The sequence below is a fragment of the Periplaneta americana genome, chromosome 12 (genome assembly GCF_040183065.1).
Source record: "Periplaneta americana isolate PAMFEO1 chromosome 12, P.americana_PAMFEO1_priV1, whole genome shotgun sequence".
Lineage (NCBI taxonomy): Eukaryota > Metazoa > Arthropoda > Insecta > Blattodea > Blattidae > Periplaneta > Periplaneta americana.
Window position 1 is genome coordinate 66,135,114 of NC_091128.1, and position 22,643 is coordinate 66,157,756.

The 22,643-nt window shown below is 36.1% G+C and overlaps 1 protein-coding gene and 1 non-coding gene across 3 annotated transcripts in view; one reads left to right on the top strand and one right to left on the bottom strand.

Moving 5' to 3' along the window:
* snu (ABC-type transporter snustorr) overlaps positions 1-22,643 on the top strand; it is a 683,140-nt gene that overhangs the window by 599,491 nt on the left and 61,006 nt on the right. For both annotated transcript variants that reach the window (XM_069841446.1, XM_069841447.1), the window contains exons 3-6: positions 156-315; positions 12,272-12,426; positions 14,156-14,357; positions 15,728-15,892. In XM_069841446.1, coding sequence (XP_069697547.1) covers positions 156-315; positions 12,272-12,426; positions 14,156-14,357; positions 15,728-15,892 — 682 coding nt within the window. The remainder of the gene's footprint in view (positions 1-155; positions 316-12,271; positions 12,427-14,155; positions 14,358-15,727; positions 15,893-22,643) is intronic.
* Positions 14,500-14,576, bottom strand: TRNAC-GCA (transfer RNA cysteine (anticodon GCA)). The gene has a single exon. It is a non-coding gene; the product is annotated as a tRNA-Cys (tRNA).

The window sequence follows — 22,643 nt, forward strand, 5'->3', positions numbered from 1 at the left end:
GCTAACGACCACTGTTATAAATCATTTGAGAAAGTATACATTGTTAATGATAATGGTCAGGTAACTGTAATATTAACATGCTGATGTTATTAGTTATTACAGTGGGTGATAAGATTATATAGTTCTTTCACCTCGATCGTGGTCATGTGTTTCAGATACGGACTGCTTGGAGCCAGTGGCTGTGGAAAGACAACTTTGCTCAGTTGCATTGTTGGAAGGCGTCGTCTTAACACAGGAGAGATCTATGTGCTAGGAGGCAAACCGGGTACCAAGGGCAGCGGCGTTCCAGGCAGAAGAGTTGGTTATATGCCTCAGGTATGTTAGCATCACAGAGTTCATAATTCTGAAAACATTATTTTCGTATGCATGTGTAGAGTAAACAGAACCCTTTGTATTTTATTACTGTAACATTATTTCTAAGGATACGTACACGTTGGAGCAACGATAAACGATAAAAGAAACGATCTAGCGACGCTTTGGTATTATCAAAGAATCAAGTGTTCATATCGGAGCGACGAGGACGCGGGAAGCGAACATTTTGATTTATCAGTAGAAGATATTCTATGCATCCACTTAATAAAAGAAGATTATAGGAAATATCAGCTGCTAAGTTCAAGGTTAATATAACTTAAATACGTACAAAATTAGACCAGTTTCTCATCCCAAAGATAGTATAAATTCGTTGTGTTGTGATTGGTTCTTGTGATCATGTAACATATGACAAATAAATACACAACTGATCAATTTGCCAATATCTACAATAATTAATTTAATATGCCGAAATAATAATAAATCGATTAATATTCGGATATATTGACAACCACCGGTAATTATACAGATTAATATTATCTTAATCAGAGATCATATGAACGACAAGAGCGTAGAAAATGGAACTTATCTTTTTCGTCACTTTTATCGTGTATCTTCGCTTTTATCGTTACTCCAATATGCACACCTCAATAACAATGCATGCTTCAATTCTCCCTGATATAGCATCGCTGCTTCTTTTGTCGTTTATCGTCGCTTCAACGTGTACGTACCCTTATGTGTTTAACATTAACTAACATAGTACAAGTTGTCTGTGATATTCCTAATTAGACATTCCCTTTATAAGGGACGTGTAAGTAAAAATGAAATGGTTTATCGCTTAAACTCGTAATTTCTTTTGTCTCAAGATAGAGAAAGTCTATAATATTTTAATGTTGGAAGTCGTCAATGAAGTATGTTCAAGAGCTGTCTGATCGACCAAGAATTTTCTTTCTTTATCTTGTAGCAGTTACTATTTTCTGAAAGCACTGTCGTCTTAGAATAAGATACCTTCAAAACTGTAATCCCGAAAAAAAATTGGCTAGGATAAATCATTTTTGTTCTTAACGGGGTTCATCGTAATCTGAAAACGCAATTTTTAATGAAACCCGTACACGTTACAGGGTTTGCAGAGCGGATCCCAAAATGTCTAAGTTATGAATACATAGTTTTAAAATGATTTTTCTTAAAGTTTCCGCTGCTAGATTTGATTATGTATCAGTTGTTTCTCTTACGCGAGTAGTATCAGAGAAGTTAAATATTATGGACTTGGGAGGTAACATCAAACAGTGGTATAATAGTCAGAAATATTTGTTAGCAATCCTTCTTTGAAAGTATTCTGCATTCTATTGAGTGGACTTGCACGTATCAGAGATACATAGACAAAGTCAAAAGGAAAACAAATTAACTAACTAAAATACTATATCAACGCTAGTTTCCATGAATTCATTTATATCATAAAAAGAGTTTTTAACTAGTTACGAATAACATACCTAAATATATTAAAATTACAATATTTACACTATAAGTAAGTTTATTAAACATAGAAATGCAATAGATGCAAACCATTGCTTAAACTTGGCTAATCTAACCCTAGGAGTCACAAGGTGATAATTATATCTTGTATGAAAATGATGAATCTCACTATGTAGATAACTTTAAATTTGATTTAATTTTAATCAAACAATGGAAAATATATAAATTAACAACAGTTATTTTTTTCAGAAGTAAATAAAGGTCTCCAGTGAGCATTAAAATCAGAATCGATCAAAATTCATATTGTCTCTTTTGGGGGGGGGGGAAACTTGATCAATTTTATGACAATTTCTCCACTAACAATACCATAAGTAATTGTACTGTCTAAAAAAGAAAAATATGAGGTTTTAAGAAATTCTTTACGTACACGGTATCTTCTCCTTAATAAATAGATTACTCTTATGATGAAGGATCGGTGGAGCGGAGAAAAATTCTCTCCGGCACCGGGATTCGAACCCGGGTTTTAGCTTACTTGCTGACGCTCTACCCACTAAGCCATACCGGATTCCAATTTCAATGCTATATTGAATCCTCTCAGTTTAAGCTCCACCTCTTAGTTTCCCTTTAGTGGCCAACCCTCATGCACTGTCACAGATGTGTGACAGTGGCACAATGTCCAACACACTAATGTGCAGAGGTGCACTCATTACGGATGACTAAGTGGCCGGGATCCGACGGAATGAGCGCCGTCTTAAATCACCGCTCCACCGATCCTTCATCATATGATGGCGCAGAATTTCTGCATGGAAATATCATATGCGCTTTGGCACATCGCTATAATAGATTACTCTTGACAATCTAATACACAGGTCGTTAATATGTCGCAGGGTCGTCGAAATGGGGTGGGGGGAAATTACGTGAAAATTACTTATTTATCGGGACTCTTTTCTTTAAAATGTTTTAAATAGTTGAATAATATCACGTAGAATTATAATTCTATACAGCAAATATTTTCAGGAAAAAGGCCTTTACAGAGGGACGAGCAGAAACGGGTGGGGGAAACCGAGATGCGACATAACTATTCGGTCGGACAGTACCTTCGTGACATATTTCCTGTAGCCTTCACTGATTCACGTCTATTGTAATATTCATTGGAAACTCTTGCAAGGTCTAAGTCAGGTATGCTCAAAATTGTAAAAGCGCCGATTACACGGATGATGCTGCACTGCATAACACACACAGTATAGGAACTGGGCTCCACAACTACCTTGCAGCACCGCCCGTGGCATCGCTCTCACTGTCTTACAAATACGGATAATAAACTGAATTTGAAAAAGGAAATATTCAGTTACTACATTATTTATTATATTTTATACAGTTATGATACTATTATAACATAGATAATGTTATTTTCGTATTCCACATTCAACATGTGTAGGCATATTCTTTTATGCAAGTAATTGGAAATCTATTTCCAACGAATTTACTGCAATGCACAAAAGATTCTCATCTGTTAATCGGGATCAGTGTTTGGATTTTTGGATTCAGCAACCTTCATTCTCGAAAATAATTGTTTGCACACATATTTCGAGTGACAGCGAATAAGCTCATATTGGGATATTGCGTTTATTTCATTTTTGAATACTTCTATGCTTGGCATGTCATATTCTCCACATTTAGTTCTGAATTCTACGTGACTTTGTAAATCAATTAACTCGTTATGGAACTGCACTCTCACAGATTGTACTAAATTTACTATGACAGGATTAACAAAAAGATTAATATTACTTTCCATACGCCTAAAATCATTAAATCCATGTTCTGTGAATTCACATTTGAGCTGTTCCAGTAGTGAGATGTAATTAACTATATTTTGTTCAGACAACATAGAATTCTTTACAAGTTCACAAGGCTTTTTAGTGCCTTAGCTAATTTCCAACATAATACATAACTTGCTCCTAAACGTAGACTCTGAATTGTTCGACTCTCTTCAATGTTTGGCGTATGATGAAGTGCTTTCAATTCTTGAAACTGTAATGCACGTTGCACCCCTGAAAAAATATTTTATCATAACATGTATTTCTGTTGGAATAAAATCACCACAATAACAATAATTGTACTAGTAATAATAATAATAATAATAATAATAATAATAATAATAATAATAATAATAATAATAATAATAATGTTGATATATGAATACATATTACAGAAAACAGCTTCCCTGTCACTTCGGCATGTTCTGGATGGCAGAGCGTATAATGTTTTATGTTGCTCAGTAGTATTCCTGACAATACCTTACAACATAGTAAACAGTTTACGTTTTCACAACAAAAATAGTCTTCCTCCCACACTGTAACGGAATGATCGTTTGCTTACTAAATGTTCTGACTGTGTCATTGTCCCGCAATGTTCGTACGTTTACTAAGTACTTGAACTGCCTTCCGCAGTCATCCGTCGAGCTTGGAACGAGGAACAGCACGCTCTACATTCGAAGGTTGCGATTACAGAACGTAATCGGGAGTCAAAGAATGAGCATACCTGGTCTAAGTAGTCAGATCTTCAGCCTGTCACGCAGCCTGTCCGGGTTCCAGTTCCGATCAGACTTGAGATTTTTCATTGAAAATTCACACTTGTGGCGGACTAGGTCGCAGTTGGGGTTTTTCTCGAGGTTTTCTCTTTTCGCCATATCAGCCATCTACATTCCGTCAACATTTCTCCACTCCGTCACCATTCCATAACATTCCTCGAACACCGGCTGGCGACGCACGGATAGGACTGACCTAAGGACGAGTGAGGTTGTCTGTTCGAAATCTGGGTACCCAGCGAACCTTAGTGTAGTCAGCCGGTGTGGGTTTGGGAATGCGGGTTAGCGCAATATATCTTGAAAGATCGCAGTGCTGGGTCATAGTGCCCCTCTCGAAAGTCAATTCCATTTCATTCCAATAGTGATTTGGAATTTGGCAACAGGAATTAAAAATCAAATTGAACACTATTTGAGTTCTCCAATAGCGATCTCACAAATAAATTTTATTTCCAAAAAGTGTAAACAATTAAATCGATATTTTGCGCCGTGTGTCGGGACACTGTTGTCGAATGGGGGATGGCATGTTTGGCACTCACTTTTTCATACGTAACTCCAGAATTTTTAACGTCTGTGCAAGAACCAGAAAGCATTCGCCGTCAACTGTCCCAAATGACCTCAAATCCCATGCACACATTTCTCGGTTATCAACTACTGGGACGGTATGGATACACATTTCCCATAGTTACTTCTAGTTTTGTGATTTATAACGCATAAATGACGGGAAATATATGAAGGACCAGTAAAAAACCCATTCCATGAGCATAGGCTACATTTCGCCGCATACCGGGTAACATACAAAGTTAGACTATTTTCCACTGCTCTCTAGAACACAAATTTAAAAACTGTCCTAATGATACTTTCTAAGTTTCCATCCGACTCTGTTGTTTTAAACTCTCTAGCAGCGATTTTTTCCTTCACTACTTTCTCTCTAGTCAAACTGTATTTTAGAATGTAGGGTTTGAGGCCGATATCTGTGATGGAGGTTTTCAGGGCTGAGATGCCATGGTCTACCAATCTACCAGTAGATCACGACATCTCAACTCAGAAAACCTTTATGACAGAGACTGTATTTTCTTTTCGATGTACTATTATTTGGACTCCTTGAAAATCAGAAATCAAAAACTAAAATAAAAACGTTTGAAACCGTTGCTGGTCGTTGATCGAACCGCACACGCAAGCACAATCTCGCGCAAACTCAATCAATAAGTAAGTGATAGCAGAAGAGACTTGGGCTCGATGCCTTAATACCAGCCCACCGCACAAAATCGCTTCGCAAGAAGTCCAGCCCGGCCCGTGCTGTGACGTCACGGGCTTGTTCCGTGCGAGACTGTGAAGCCCAGTGCGGTCCAGTGCGGAAGCAGCCCATGGGCTGGGCCATTGTGCAGGTCTCAGGGTGAGGATTCCTGAATGCTTCTGCAACCAGAGCTGAATTCTGCTCAGAAGTAGACACACACGTCTTCTTCCAGAACCTGGACGACGGTGTTCAACTCCTTCCCTGGATAATTGCTCCCACCTGTGGGCTGTAGAAACAGACACGCCGATCCTCCTTACAGCCTGGGCAATCGAATAATCGGCACTATTAACAAGAGTAGGGGTGATTTCCTTGTGCTTACGTCCTTGTGTGTGCGATCAGCCATGGTAGAACTCAATATGATGACAGAAAACAAAATACAGGCATGTGCTTCTCCTTATTTGCGCGCGCATCCATCTACGACTACTAACAATACTGCAATGAAGTAAAACTGATCGAAACGCATTATGATATTATATATTTTGTATTAGGAAATAAGGTTGATGCTATGAAGCAATGAGGTTGAAAACAAAATGTTTATTGAAAGTCATTATTTAATGAAATAGTGAAATGTTACAAAAATCGCATCAAGGAGGAATCGAATCTACGTACTCTTCGCTCGTTAGCGATCAGCATTCCGTACTTTATCACTAAGCTAACGCTAAACATAGCCATACAATTGAGTTCATACGTTATATCGCAGGTTAGGCCAACTACATGTCAAAAGTAGATTTCAATCTACTGTGAATTGGGCGCACGGCCGAGTAAGACTTAGACGAAATCTGACTTCAAGAGTCTTCCTTTTTCTTTGTCTTGGGGTGTACATCAGCGAAAATCTCGAAATAAAATTTTTTGCAGCATCGCAATGCTATTAAATTCAATAGATAACTTAATATCATCACAATACTTAATTGCATAGAATATAGGAGACAGATAATGTAGACCATCATGTAAAGCAGAGATATGGAAATACTAAACTCGTGAGACAGTTTTACTATGAATTAGAAACACATAGCTCGTCCAATTAGTGAAGAATAGAAGGAAAAAAAGTAAAAAAAAAAAAATACATTAACTTTTCAGTTTGTATAATGCCACAGAGAACATCAACACTAACATCTAACAAAGATTACATACTAATCTCTCTCATTTCTTAATTCATAATGTATTATTAGGGTAAGGGAGCCAATTGCCGGATAGGTCCTATTTCCGAACACTCCTAGCGGTGTGTTATTCTGTGCTTATAGAGAATCCTTTACGCGTTCATTTACCTAGTTCATAGAAAGCAGTAACATTCTCGGGCTGATAATGACACACAGGAGTGAGATTGTGTATGAAATCCGAGCTCCAGATAGCGGAAAGTAAGCAAAAGTTATTAGAATATCTTTATATTTCGTCCTGTTAGAATATTGAGCGGTAAATGGTTATCTGTAAATAAGATAAAATTGTTTTGCAAAGTGTTTATTATGTTTTCAATCCGAAGGTTTGATGTGGTGTCAATTTCTTTTTTAACGCTGAGGGCACGTTTTCTCGGGAATTTGGCATAATTAGTGCAATGTTCCTATTTACTGAAGGAGTATATGTATATTTCTAATTCCGGACAGAAACATAAAAAAGATCATAATTTTATGCATGTTATTTTAAGAGAAAATATTGGAAGACAAATTATCAAACGACTTCTGAATGGAATATGCCATTTCATTGATGTTACTGAAGCCAAGAGTTCCTTTTCTTGGAAGGCAGGACAATATGGTATGAGGATGATATGAAAGAAGCAATGAAAGAATATAGGAAAGGTTAATATACAAGATCATCTTGTGCCTATCAGGTCAAGTTGTCATGAACAGAATATTTTGGACGGCGTCAGTCCTTGCAAACTAGAGCCATTGACTTTCTTTCAAGAAAGAAATACCGGTATGTTTCTCGGAAGAGATTTTCAACCCAAACAAATGTTAGAAAAATAGGCAGAGTTTTCTGAATATGGTCACAAATTCAACAGTGAAGCAAGATGTATAGGTAGGAAATTTATAGCCTAAGTGGATTTTTAAAAAGAACAAAAGCTTTCCAATTAAGACTTCTGAGACACTTATTCTACATAGAGGAAAGGGTTTGCCAGAATTTTACACTTCATCACACAGTGTACTCGTACATGAAAACGACAATCCAGTGGTCTTGAATCTCCTCAATCTTTCTTTAGGCTGAAAATTCATCATTCAGATTGTTTTTCTCAAAATTGTGAATGTCTCATATTAACCGAATTCTCAGAAGTTAAGTATTTAGGCATTACAACCGACCAGCACTTACGATGGAACAAACATATTACATATTTATGCAATAGATTACGTAAAACAATTTATATCTTTGTTATACTTCGGTCATATTTACCAATTAATATTTTACGTCTCATTTATTTAGCTTTATTTCAATCCATTCTCCAGTATGGAATTTTAAGGTGGGGACGTGCATGTATTTCTGATCTCACTCCACTAATAATTATTCAGAAAAGAATTATTAAAATATGCCTTAATAAATCAATTGATTACTCATCTGAGCTTTTGTTTACTGATTTTAATGTTTTGAAAATTAAACAGATTTATTATATTGCCTTATTAATCTTCATACATAAAAATCGTAATAAATTCAAATTGTATCAACATAAATATGGAACTAAAAGATCCGATTTTATACGACTAGAGGAACCAAAGCATTTCACAAGCACAGCTCTGAGCCATGGTACCTACTTTGGTTCAAGGTTATACAATAAAATAATTGATAAATACCCAAATTTGGAAAGTTTTAGTATCAGAAATGAAAAAAAATAGCGTTACGAATTTAATTTTTAAAGAATATATATTGATTTAATATGTATATGTATTTCTATGACTTAAATTGTTAAAATTGAAATTGTATTTTTAAATTTAATTTATTCCTGTAACTTTTTTTCCTGACCCAGTTTGTGTCAAAAAATTATCTTTGTGTTTATCTTTGTGTTTAGATATCTCCCTGAGCACGAGTTTTTTTACTCCTTCAGGGAAGAACTAAGATTGTATTTTTGTCCATGTTATTTTACTAACAATAAACAATAAACAATTCAACAAATCGGAAAACATTTACAATGTGGAGAAAACTGAACACTACAGTATAGGGTATAGTCAATGACCTTAGTGAACGCTGTAACAGAATGTTGCAATTAGCCGAAGGTAGGTATATCCCTTAGACAAGGCCGTGGGTATGTGAACTAAGACCCTCCTCAGTAGACAAGGTGACACTATGCCTATTATTTATAGCCTTATACAGTGCGATCCAAAAGTCCCTCCGCAGCTCCATGAGTTATAGTAGTCCTGTAGACAGCTGGTACATAATCTTGTAGAAAGTTGACACTTCCCCATTAATTCCGGTTTGATAACTTCACATCCCCAGTCAATCATATGCTTAGCGGTCAGTGCTGCCACTTGAATTCTCTGCCCAGTGGATTCTCGGCTGCACCGTGGCTACAGAAGCACTGCGGAGAGACTTCTCGCTCGCACTGTATATCTGCAGTGCTCGGGAAAAGTGACATAAGTCAGTTTCCACAAACCTTTTTTGATAATTTATTGACAACTTACGGAACATCTGCTCGCTTGGAAAAAAATACATAAGTATTTCTCCCATTACAATAATTCATACAGAAAAAAAATCAAATCGACATAAACCAGTGGAAACTGACTTATGTCACTTTTCCCAAGCACTGCAGATATGGCAATGAAGAAACATCATAGAACAACCAGTCCCTTAGACGGAAGATAAATTCCAATCATTTTATTGCACTACGTAACAGAGTTTGACAATTTAAATACTTTGGAACATATTGTCCGGAAATAGGACACGTGCAAAAAACGTTTTTCCTAGAATACGTACACATGTTCCTATTCTAGGACATTTGCAAGACAAATTTCAAAACAAAATGAAAATTATTTTAAATAATATTCGAATTAAAATAGTTCCAATGTTAGTCATGTAAAGTATGTAATGCGTTTTATTTACCTGAAACAGTTATACAGGGTATATAATAAGTGGAATTCTCTGAACTATCCGGAAATAGGTCCCATTTACCCTATATTAGTTGCTACTTATATCAAGTTGAAACCACTTAAAATGTACTAGACCAGTGTTTCTCAAACTTTATTGAAGTGGGGACCACTTTTTTTTTAAATCACAAAAGATCCGCGGACCACCTTACTCTTGTTCCCTTCGAAAGCAAATTTATCATTTTGTTGCATCTTTTAATATTAGTATACTTATATTTTAAAACAGAACTAATTAATTAAAATTAATTTAATATTAATTTAATTCATTTAATTTTATATTAGTATTAACTAATGAAGTTAATATTAATAGAAAAAAATCATTTTCGCTTTTTAATAAATCAAGGCTATTAGAGTTTGAATAATCTTTAACTTATTAACCAAACAAAATATATAAATGTTGGTACTCACATTAATGAGATAGATAAATGTGCCGATTTTTGTACAGTTGTTCTATATCTGGATGTTTACTGGTAAGCTTAAGTTGGAGATCTTGACATACATCGAGTCGATTTTGGTACTTTGTTTTTATTAGAGTTAGTGATGAAAACCCTTTCTCACGCAGACGTGAAAGCAAACTGAATTATAATCTATAAAACACCATTGTACAGTTCACTATATTCTCTTTTCACTTGTGATGAGGTCCAGAAATTAACCATACCTTCCGCTTGGAATTTCATTTTAAGTTCGGTATCATTCGAGAGTTCAATTAGCTGTTCTCTTTCACTCAATGAAAGTTTGTTAGTTTCAATATCGCAATGAAAGGGATCACGAACCCATGAAAATTCGTCATATTTACTTGGAAAATAAGTTTCAAATTGTGACCTCAGAGTTTCGAGATGCGAACATAAGTCATTGCATAATTATTTTCCAATAATGAAGTCATTTTCAATCAAAAAAGACTCTAAGGTTTTACGGAACTGACCACAAACCAAGTTTTCTCTCGGACACCTTTATTTTCTCATGCGCATTGAGAACAGTCAAAGAATTACCTTGTAGAGAGAGATTTAGTGTTGAGAACACATCTGAAAGATATGCCAATGTACTTAGCCACATGTCATCAGCTGATGTACAGGGAAAAGATGGCAAGAAGAAAGACCACGTTTAGAGTGCTTTAAATCTGTCTTTTGTTGCTGAGAGTAGAGTGGGAAGTCAGTAAACGGGTAGGGTTATAAATTTCATAAAATGTCAGTACTGGGAGAAAAAGTGAAAGGCGATTGCCATGTATCATTTCCAAACTCTGAGATTTTCAGCTATAGTGTGATATGCAATTTGTTTCAATTTCATTTTTTCTTCTGTTCTTTTTGAAGGACCACAAAGGCAGACCTCGAGGACTACAGGTAGTATGCGGACCATAGTTTGAGAAATGCCTTACTAGGCCTACTATTCCTTTTTCGTTATCTTCTTCTTATTCCTTAGCGATATTTGACCCTGAGATCAATTCATAGGGTGCATCTTTTCGGTTCATAAAACTGTATACTTCTAGAATGGCCCATTCTCAAAACGTTCCCTGTTATCATTAAAGGAAATAATCTAATATGAATTGCTCTTTATTTTTTTATAAAAACATGCTTATTCTTAGCATTTAGTGCAATAATAATATATGTGTAGCCAAATAGTGGATATATTATTTTGTGCGAGATCGTGCGTATTTGCTTGTTTTCCGCACAGAACCAATACGCGGTAAGTGTGAAATACCACATTCAGTATTCCCAACGTAACACACATAACAATTTCCCTCTTCTTACCGCTTAAGCGCGACATTCATTTTACTGCTTTAGGCTTTTAACATATTATTTTTAGAGACGTTTAACATAGTAATAATTATAAATTGGAAACTTACCACTGCAATTTCACCTAAATTGCAATGTTAATTATTGTTTTTAAATATTTGCAAAAATTAAGTAAAGTCTACTACTCCACGAAAGCTATTGTATTCCTGATACAAGTAACATTAAGGAAGCCGTGAAAAAATCAACAAGATTCCAGATGCCGATGTTATTACTGCAATATGTTATATAAATAATATTGTTAAAATATTAAAATGAAAAAATAAATCATTACATAACCTTACCGTTTGTTTTAAGTTCGCATTTATAGACTGGGGGGAAAAAAAGACAGACGTATATCACGGCCTGCTGGAGTATAGATATTTTTGTTTTCTAAAGTTGCCGTCATTAAACAGAAACCAAGATGGAGATTTCATTGCAACTAATTAGAAATTCGTCTTTCAGATATGTAATAAACGATCTTCGCACAAAATAATGTACGATACACGAGCGGTATGTTTGTTTTCATGTTCTCGGAAATTAAAAAAGCTCAACTACGTTTCGCTTTTTCAATCTTTTCCTCGAACATGAAAACGTCAACATACCGCTCTTGTAACGTATATTACTATTTCATAATTTACTTTTTATTATTATTATAGATTTGATGGTGAGAGAACATTAAGGATTGGAAAGTATGGAGGAATAGTGTAAACGAGGCCAGGGCTGACCAAGGAGTTGAAGGAAGAACACCAAATAATAATAATAACTTATTACTTTACAGGAAATAGCATTGTATGGCGAATTCTCCATTCGAGAAACAATGATGTACTTCGGCTGGATCTTTAGTATGGGAACGTCTGAAATTAACGAACGACTGCAGTTTCTGCTGAATTTCCTCGATCTACCCAGTGAGAACAGACTCGTGAAGAATCTCAGGTATGTTAACCTGTTTAATACGTAAACGTGGTTTATTCCAGTTATCAACAACACAAAATAGTCATGTTTCCCATATAAATAGTTGTAGGTTTTTTTTTTCTTTGTTTGTCGAGTAAAGAACAATCTTTAAATCTCAACACTGTCTCTGAATAAGAAATGTGACTTTTCAATTAAGCGTTCAGTTGCGATGTTAACGAGTTTATTAATTAAAAATCAGTAGAATTTAGCGTTACTTGATTCCCAGTGGAATGACGTTTCATTAATTTCTATTTGCGAAAAAAAGAAATGGTTTCTTTCATACTAACTCATATTAATCTTTTCAGTAGCATTACAAATGAAGACTTCTGTACAGTATTTTAGGTGTAGCAATGCTTACCAATGTCCACAATTCAGCCTAGTCCAGACAGAAATAGCTAATTAACCTATCTCAGTTAAAAAGAACCAATTAAGTCTATCTCAGTTAAAAATAGCAAATTATTTTGTTGACAAGTGATTGAAATTCGACACCAACCAAATTCTATATTCATGAAAATGCCACCGACTTCCGTAGTAAATATTAAGGCTGGTTCACAATAAACCGGAAATGAAAACGACAACGAGAACGAGAACGGAAATAATGTTAAAAAATAAGTGTATTTAAATGTGAGCGTTCACAATAGTTAATTGTGAATGCTCACATTTAACTACATTTATTTTAACAATATTTCCGTTCCCGTTCTCGTTGTCGTTTTCATTCCCGGTTTATTGTGAACCAGCCTTAAACCGGGAACGTAAACGACAACGAGAACGAGAAGGGATTTTTTAAAATAAATGTATTTAAATTTGAGCATTCCCAATTAATGAGAAGCTTGCCGGGCCCCGGGAACGGGAACGGAGAGTTTTCGTTTCCGATCACAGCCTACTAGATTCATTCTGTTATCATCAGAAAGCTATTTGATCGTCATATATTTTGTAGCAAGGAGGCCGTGACATAATATCTTATCCATTCATTGGTTGTAACCACTGCCTGCTGGATCACATCCTATGGCTGCTTATACTGCCTGCCCAATCAACGGTTATGCGCAAACAGCCGCTAGGTGGCAGGTAATTACATTGCGTATACTAATAATGGTAATAGCGGTGGGCACTGCTGACATCTAGCTGTAAAATAACTTTGATTGAGCAGGCAGTTTACGCAGCTATAGGATGCGATCCAGCAGGCAGTGGTTGTAACTAACCCAGAAATTCAGTAAAATCACTTCCATATATGCTACGTGTATATGTGTCCCGACTACCGCGTGAATTGAATTCTTAAATATTTCTTGTCTTAAATTTCGAACTTGGTTAACCTGTGTTTATGTTGGCTGACAGTACTCATGAGAGAATATTATTGGCCAAGCATACACAAGTAACATCAGAATGCGTAATATCGACTTTATATATCGATATGCATAGCCGTTTCCGTTCTCGGTTTATTGTGAATAAAAAAGTTTCACGTTCACGTTCTCCGCTTCCCGTTCCCGTTCTCGTTCCCGATTTATTGTGGACCAACCTTTACAGAAACAGAGAAGCGACAGGGCATGTTTTCTTCTTTCCAAATAGAAAATGTAATGCATTTCAGTTCATGTGCAACAGAATGTTGCAGGTATTCTTTTTTACTTAGCTCTTCAAAAATAAATCTACGATTTTATTTGCGAAATTTTAAAATAGATCGTAAGTTACGAGAATAAGTTTTCGTATTCTTTTACAGTGGCGGACAACAGCGTCGAGTTTCATTTGCTGTTGCCCTTATGCACGATCCCGAGTTATTGATCCTAGACGAACCAACAGTAGGAGTGGACCCATTGTTGCGACAGAGTATTTGGAATCATCTCGTACAGATAACCAAAGATGGAAATAAAACAGTAATAATTACCACACATTATATAGAAGAGGCAAGGCAAGCACACACAGTAAGTAAACGGTAAACGTTGCAAAGACATTTACAAGTCACATATTCATTATATATGAGGTCTCGCCTACCTCATTGAATATTACACGACTACTATGAAGTAGCCAATGTGTATTATCATCATTTAATTCGAGAAAAATTCGTTCCGGCACCGGGAATCGAACCCGGGACCTCTCAGCTCTGCACGCTGAGTGCTCTTTCCAACTGAGCTATGCCGGGACACGATCCACGGTGCCGGCCGAACTCCTCTCGTAATGTTTTATGGCCTTACTACCTGCACTTTAGACAATGTAAGTCATACATGCAGGAGCGCATATTTAAATGACTTTATGGCCATATTCAACCTCAGTTTGTGACAACTGCTAACTGCTAATACATCACATATTCATGTATCACAGAATGAGAACTATTTATTTAATTGACTAGGTTCATTATCTTCTTTATGTTTGCGTAATTGAGAGTTCCCATTTTTATCATCATGAGCTTACTCCGTAATGACACGTTTCAGAATTTATCACATAGTTTCCCGTGAAAACTAACAGAGTTTTTAGTACGGTAATTAATATTTCTCCTGGTGAATATGTAATTCTATATTCTGGGCTATGTAAGTAAACTGTGCATGAAGCTGTTTCACTTTGGATGTTCTGTAAAAATACATGCGGCATATTAAATTAATGATATGAGAATAACTTACTAGTACATAAGTCCTTATAATGTACCATGTTGTGTAATAATTGTCCTTTTATATCTCCATTCATGTTTATCTACTGTATTATTTGATTAGAAATTTAACTTATTATTTGTATACTTAAAATATATACAATTAAATTGAAGCGAGACAAAATAGAAACATGATGTAGAAGGTGAAATTTTTTCCTTTACATGCCAAGAAGGTGCATGGTAAACGGTGGTAAAGCTCCATGTTTACCTTACCTCGACATTAGAATGAGGTTCGCTCCGACTGCCTTTTACCCTCAAGGGAAGATCCGATACTAAATTTGACAGGAAACTTCCGGGGCCGTGGTAATAAGAAAAATATTGCTATCATCCGAGAATGAAGCACAGACCCTGCAGTCCGTAGGAAATTTTTCTACCAACGTAAAAATTATGTATCCTATACAAAACATAAAAACTTCTTCTATTATAAAGGTTTTTTCTATAAATTAGTTACGAGTACTGAAGATTTTCAATTCTCCCCTAAAATCTGAGTTGATTGTTGTCTTATCTTTCTACACGTATTTAACATGACGTGTCCCCATCATAATAATAGCTGTGACTATCACAATGAAGACTAGAAAGATTAAGATGAATAATGTTATACTGTATATTAAAACAAAAACAATGAATAAGGTGTTCATTTTTAATTTTCAGATTGGCCTAATGCGAAGTGGTAAGTTATTGGCAGAAGAGTCTCCACATGTGCTCCTGTCTATGTACGGGTGCCAATCACTAGAAGAAGTTTTTCTTAAGCTCAGTCGCAAACAGGGTAGCAATGCGAACATTCCTGAGTTGAATATCTCAAATAACATATCGCTGGTGAGTAGACTAGAGTAATTTTTTTGTGGTAAAATTAATAAGTTAATTATTAGACGAGCTTTATCGGATACCAAATATATCCTTTAACGTTATCCCATTTACTGGTATTCATAAAGTCAACTAGACTGGTAAAATTGATTGTAACCATGATGTGACAATGAATGTTATTTATTTATTTACTTACTTACTTATTTAATTTATTTATTTTATTTATTTATTTATTTATTTACTTACTTACTTATTTATTTACTTATTTATTTACTTATTTAATGCAGGGCTGTAGAGTTTATCTTTAGCCGTGATAATGGCAACATGCAATAGTGTGAGACAAGCAAACAAATATACAAACAAACAGTGAGAAGAGTACAAAAATAGTTCATCTCAGCAAGAATTATGGAATTTGGATGGCCATCATCATCTCTCTTGCTTCCCAGTACTTCTCTACCAGTGCTGTTGAGGACAGATTGGGACAATCCATTAGATGGTCGGCGTTCATTACGATGTTCTGGTTGTAGAGTGGGCAGTTAGGGTTCTGGAGTAAACCAATGCGGCATAGATGTTTACCCAAGCAATCATGTCCAGTTGCTAATCGGAATTTGGCAACTGCTTCTCTCTTTGGCCAATCTGGTACCGAAGTGACATTGTCTTTCCATTCAGAGGTGCTTATGTTATCTTGCAGAGATTTTTTGTAAGTTTCCTTTACCTTCTGTCGTATGATGGTTGGTGCTCGACTGTAGGGTACTTCACAAACATAGGGCAGGATTTTAGTGCCTTTTTTGCAAGAGAATCAGCTATTTCATTCCCGGGGATACCACAATGGGATGGTATCCACTGGATGAAATGGCAACCAACAGTATGAATCATAGAAACCGTCCTTCTAGGGACGACGTCCTCAAAATAGCACAATGGAATTGTGGAGGACTAACACAAAGTAAAAGAACAATGAATGTTATAATTAACAGAATATCGCACTGGGACTTCCCATTCGACAGGGATGTTCATCGACTTGCAACAAGTATCTACAGTGCTTGGGAAAAGTGGCATAAGTCAATTTCCACAAACATTTTTTATTAATTTATTGACAACTTACGGAACATCTGCTCGCTTGGGAAAAGAGACATAAGTGTTTCTCCCATTACAATAATTAATACAGAAGAAAATCAAAGCGACATAAACCAGTGTAAAGACAGTTTTTTTTCCTTCTCCTGTAAAATTAACATTTTTGACTTGTGCCACTTTTCCAGAGCACCACAGGTATAATCTAAGGGTAAATACCGTTTCACCCACCAGCACTACAGTCAGCCCTATCAAAGTAAAGTTTCAAATACGGAATTCCAGAATTAAAGTTTCGAACGCGTAATCGTTAATATTTATGAACAAAATCTGATGAAAAGTTCCCAGCGTTACCTTTAACTATCTTTCGGCATAATGACCACCATTTGTTTACGCTGGGTACGAGTTTTTATATTCCGATATCACAGAAGTCGGACGCTTGTTGACGTAACCATTCAATAACTTCGCTTTCCACTTTTTTTTTTTTTCCGTGAAACTTGAAACTTCTTGCCAGCCAGACGTTCTTTAAATGCAGGAAGTAATTTGAATTAGCTTGTAGCTGGGCCCGGACTGTGAGCACAGGGGTCTAGTTCGAAGTATTAGACTCAAGTGATTTGTTGCTCGTTATGCCGTGAAGTAAGCAAAGACCGCGTGTCGCCTGTCAGTACCTCTCGTCTCTATTCTGAATTGCACATGTAGAACTTCCAGTAGTTCATAATTTGTTGCTCTCTATGCCGTGAAGTAAGCAAAGGCCGCGTGTCGCCTGTCAGTACCTCTCGTCTCTATTCTGAATTGCACATGTAGAACTTCCAGTAGTTCATAATTTGTTGCTCTCTATGCCGTGAAGTAAGCAAAGGCCGCGTGTCGCCTGTCAGTACCTCTCGTCTCTATTCTGAATTGCACATGTAGAACTTCCAGTAGTTCATAATTTGTTGCTCTCTATGCCGTGAAGTAAGCAAAGGCCGCGTGTCGCCTGTCAGTACCTCTCGTCTCTATTCTGAATTGCACATGTAAAACTTCCAGTAGTTCATAATTTGTCACAGTGTGTATGGTAGATCTATGAAGTATAAATTATCAATCAGTAGTACACCTCTTTTCGGTCCGAGGAAATAGTCAACATTTGGCGATATTTTTCATTGATACTCGTTTTAAACTACCATGCAACATAAGCACGTTGCTGAGAACTACTGCTAAAGGTGCGTTTTCATTGGATATATTTATATGAGCTATTCCATCTCAAATCGACCGAAATATAGAGAAAATTGACCTTACAATTTCTAAATACAATGAAACTTTTTTTTTGTACGTAGAGAACTGTGATACAATGCTTTGTGCAAAGTCTGAGGCATCAGAACTTCATAGTGTTTAAATTTAAAATATTTAAATGTATCATATTTTCATAAAATTAGCATCTTTAAACTGTTGTAGCTCCGAAACCCTTTCACCCAATGATCAAAATCATGGTTTATTTTGATGCTGAGAAATTAAAGTTTATATTGACATATAACCAGATTTTCTTACTTTTTATGGAAATGGAGAAATTTAGATTTTTCCTCATTAAGACGCCTTTGGCTAGGAAAAAATATTTTAAAAATACATAGTTAGATTCTGCTTTGAAAGTACAAATAAACACATATTTTTACTGATGGTATGTTGATAAGAAAGTATTGAAAATATCAAATAAAGAAAATAAATAGTATGCGCGTGAACTAACCAGCTGACTGTGAGACGGGAGGTAGCCGAGACAAGCAAGGCCAGGAGACAAACACGTGATGTGTCGTCTAGCAGTCATGGCTGTGCTAGCTTTATCGCAGGTTTTCATAAACACAGGAGTAAAATGACGCCCAACGCTCGCTTATCTTCAGCTCTCGGCCAGTGCGTGCGGTACTGCGCCGTTCAAGTCTAGGCGTGTGAAAATAATATATTTAATACCCTCGAAACTTATTGCCGTACCACTAAGCAAACAATGCCGAATCCCTCTTCATAATGCAAGGTTTTTTTCTCAATATTTTTTTATATTTTTACAAATGGCCAAAAAGCCTAAAAGCAAGTAAAATCAGATTATCTGTCTCTCTGTGTACAATAAAAACAAGGATTACTTCTTAACATAATCTACCAAATGTCAGCTTCAAAATAAGCTCTCGTTCAATGTTCTGCAGTAAATGGTTCCAGAGTTCTGAGCGCTGAAAGAGGCTTGTTTTTATAAAATACGCTAAATTTGTCGCTCAGTAATACGAAAACCGTTTGACTTTCGATTGTATATTTTTGAAAATGCACTCCCCACAGCACCTTGTATAAGTAGGGAAAAAATTAGAGTATAAAAAATGCGAGGTTTTTTACTGATCGATTTCATATGGAATAGCCCATATATAGACCTATATGACATTTTCTTTCATACAGATCTTTCCCATACAAAACAATGAAGAGAGTTTACATTGTGTAAGACACATTTTCATTTTTTACTAATTCCAAGTTGTACTGTGATGTTAAGTTCTGAATCTTTTTCTCTACTTCCCTGATATCTGTATTCAAAATTGAAAGAAATTTCACGCAGAGAAACTCTTTACTGATGTTTCTGACTCTGAAATCCCTATTTAAATGATCCCAGAGACATCTCACTTCCATATCTCCAATTAAACTTAAAGTTGTGCTGACTAGAGACCGGATTCTTATGTAAATGTGTTTTGTACCAACATAGACTCCCCTGAGTTTATTCAAAATTGTGAATATCCTTCCTGGTATTTAAACCAAATTTTATTTCGCATAAAAACCCATATTTTCTCATTTATTTTATATTTGAATAAATATTTAAAAAGATTTAATCATAAACACATAATTCTCACTTTCTTCTCTAGTACCGTATATATTTTTTCTGTCACCACGCCACAAAGTTGTTAATTTGTATACAATTTTCTTTAAAATATCATCATGTAAATTTGAAATAAAAGATGAAGTCCCCATCATGTTTCTTTCAGTGAAAATTGTTAATTAACAATTATTCTACTAAACCATTTACTAGTAACAGAGTGTGAGTGTAGGCTATGTACTGGGTGTTCATTTCAAAGTGTGTCATGACGTCACTGTTGTGAGTCAGCGATTTGAAGCGAGTTTCAGCTTTTATGTCAGAGAAGTTAATCAAGGCGTTCAATCTGAACTTGAGAACGTGTACGGTATAACGTGAACGTCGTAGCAACAGATGGCGGTCTGTACTGTCTGTGTACTACCATAACCTCTTTCGAACTGTTTTGCGCAGGCAAGTCGAACACAGGGTATTTGTTATCATTGGTTGCGTACGGCAACATTTCACAATACAAATCAAATGCTCCGTGTCCATGTTGGCCGTCGAAGTTAATGTCAACAAATACGTAAGTTATCGTCTTAACCCTCTCCCCATATCCCGACAGTAAGAAAAAACCCACCTCAGTACATGTTTCCAAACAGTTCACATTCCTGCCACTTCCGGCGTTACCATACATATCGGTAAGTACTCTTAGAATGAACGCCGTACTTGGTAGGCAACTTCTCTGACACATAGGTAATATACCTCTGCGAAAGTGTAGGAAGATTGAATTCTCTAGGCTCATCGACTAGCCACATGACGGCATATAGCGAGCCATGACACACTTTGAACTGAACACCCAGTGGAGGTGTTTCTGCCAGCTGTAAGTTGTGATACTGCTGTCAATAAAATGTTCAGTAGCTTACGAAGCTTGGAACATTCAGCGGAGGTGAAATGCATAATGTGAAATCGAGTACAAGTTCGCGGCTTATCGATGTGTTAATGACTTTAGTTAATATTTACCACCGATAGGAAGGTGTTATTTTGCAAACCGCATGGTAAAACGGTAAAAGTCAATCTGCGTTCTCAGATAAATCGACATATATTACAGTATGGCTGAAAACTAGCACACTGATACTGCTTCACACGTGTGTTCATGACAAGTTCTAATTAGTAAATCTTTAAACTAACGGTAATCAAAATGTTCCTAATAGTACTTAGATTTGTGCAAATTATTTGTTGCAACCGATATCCTACTTAATTAAATAATTTAATTATTAAATAACACGGAAGTTAATAGGTTCCTTAGTAAATATATTGACATTGAGGCACCTGACGAATCAACATTAAGAAATAACTATCCCAAAATGCTATAAAGGAACTCTATAAAAAAATTGGATCATGTTGTGAAAATGAAAAAAAAAATGGTTCAGTACCTATTGACAAAACCACCAATTCTAGTGATAGGAAAATAGGAAACTTTCTCGGTATCTTAGAAATTAATGAAAATGCTTGCAAACATTCAAATTTGCTAATGTGTGAAGGACTGTCTGAAGCAAATCATATCACAATTGCTAGGCTCAGTGGCGGTTTCTCGGGGGAGGGAAAGGAGGAACGTCCTCCTCACATTTTCTTCTTTTGAAAGTAAATACCAAATAAAATATGTGCCTTGAAATTCGAGGAAGATTCGATAATTTTTAAGTTCACAGCTATAAGAAAAACTAGGTTGATCGAGTTTTAAACGACACGCGCTAATGTGCTGTAGAAAACTGTGAGAAAGATGCGAGATTATTTGTGTAGAGGAAAGGCACTCCATTCTTCCTCTACTGCAGTTAACACACATAGACAACAGCGCACTAGCGGCCAGGGAAAGAAGCAGAGTTTTAAAGCAAGTAAATGAACGGAGAGGGAGGAGATCCTCCTCTGAATCAGTCATGGACGGGAAATAGAAACCGACTGGTCGTGCAGCAAGCTCGCTAACGCTGCCACCTAACGATGTTGCATTCAACCGGACTATATCACATCTAGGAGGAGACATAACAAAAACAGTTTTAACACAACGCTATGAAAGACACCATGTAAACTTTTTTTTAAATTATAAATCAAAAATATTATTCATTGCACTTTATATAGGCCTCTATTCATGGTTTGAAACTTTCGTGGATATTTGAAAGTTAAAGTCGGGTTTATGTAAAACAAAGAGGAAGTAGTTTTATGTAGTTGGCCCCTGAAATTCACTTCTATTCATTGTTTACTAGACAGGGCAACAGCCAAGTTGTCAGTTTTGTACAAATATATTTGAAACTGAAAGTAGGTACTCCAAACTACATAATTTTTAACATAAAAAAATTAATCGGCCACCGGCAGCTTTGAACAATAATGATAGTATGACTTTACAAGAACTGACATTCTTCAAAAGCATGTGATACTGAACTTGTAAAATGTACATGTGGCAACACAGACCACGTGGGTGGGTGCAGTGTTCTCGCTTTCCTCAGATTATTTCCCATTCCCATTTCCATTTCCGTAAAACGGTTCCGGTTACGAGTTAGTAGCTAGTCTCTTCCAACACGTGTGATGCTGTAGTATGCTCGAAAAATGCTACGAAGTTGTGAATTTCCTTGTAATTGTTAATTTGTGCAATTATTCAACAATGAATGGAAGTGAAAACATAATATATTTTGGACAATTTAGGAAACTCAGTTTACAAGAACAGATTATTGCTATACAGAAGGGAAGGCCAACCCAACACTACTTGGTCTTACATGTATGCATGTAGGCTAATTTGTAGCATGTTTCAGTCAAGAAGGTGTCATTTAGTGCTGTTAACTTCTTTCCTCCTCTTAAGAAATATGCAGGAGCCGCCACTGGCTAGGCTCTTCAATGAAGCTATGCAACTACTATGGCTAAAGGATCTGA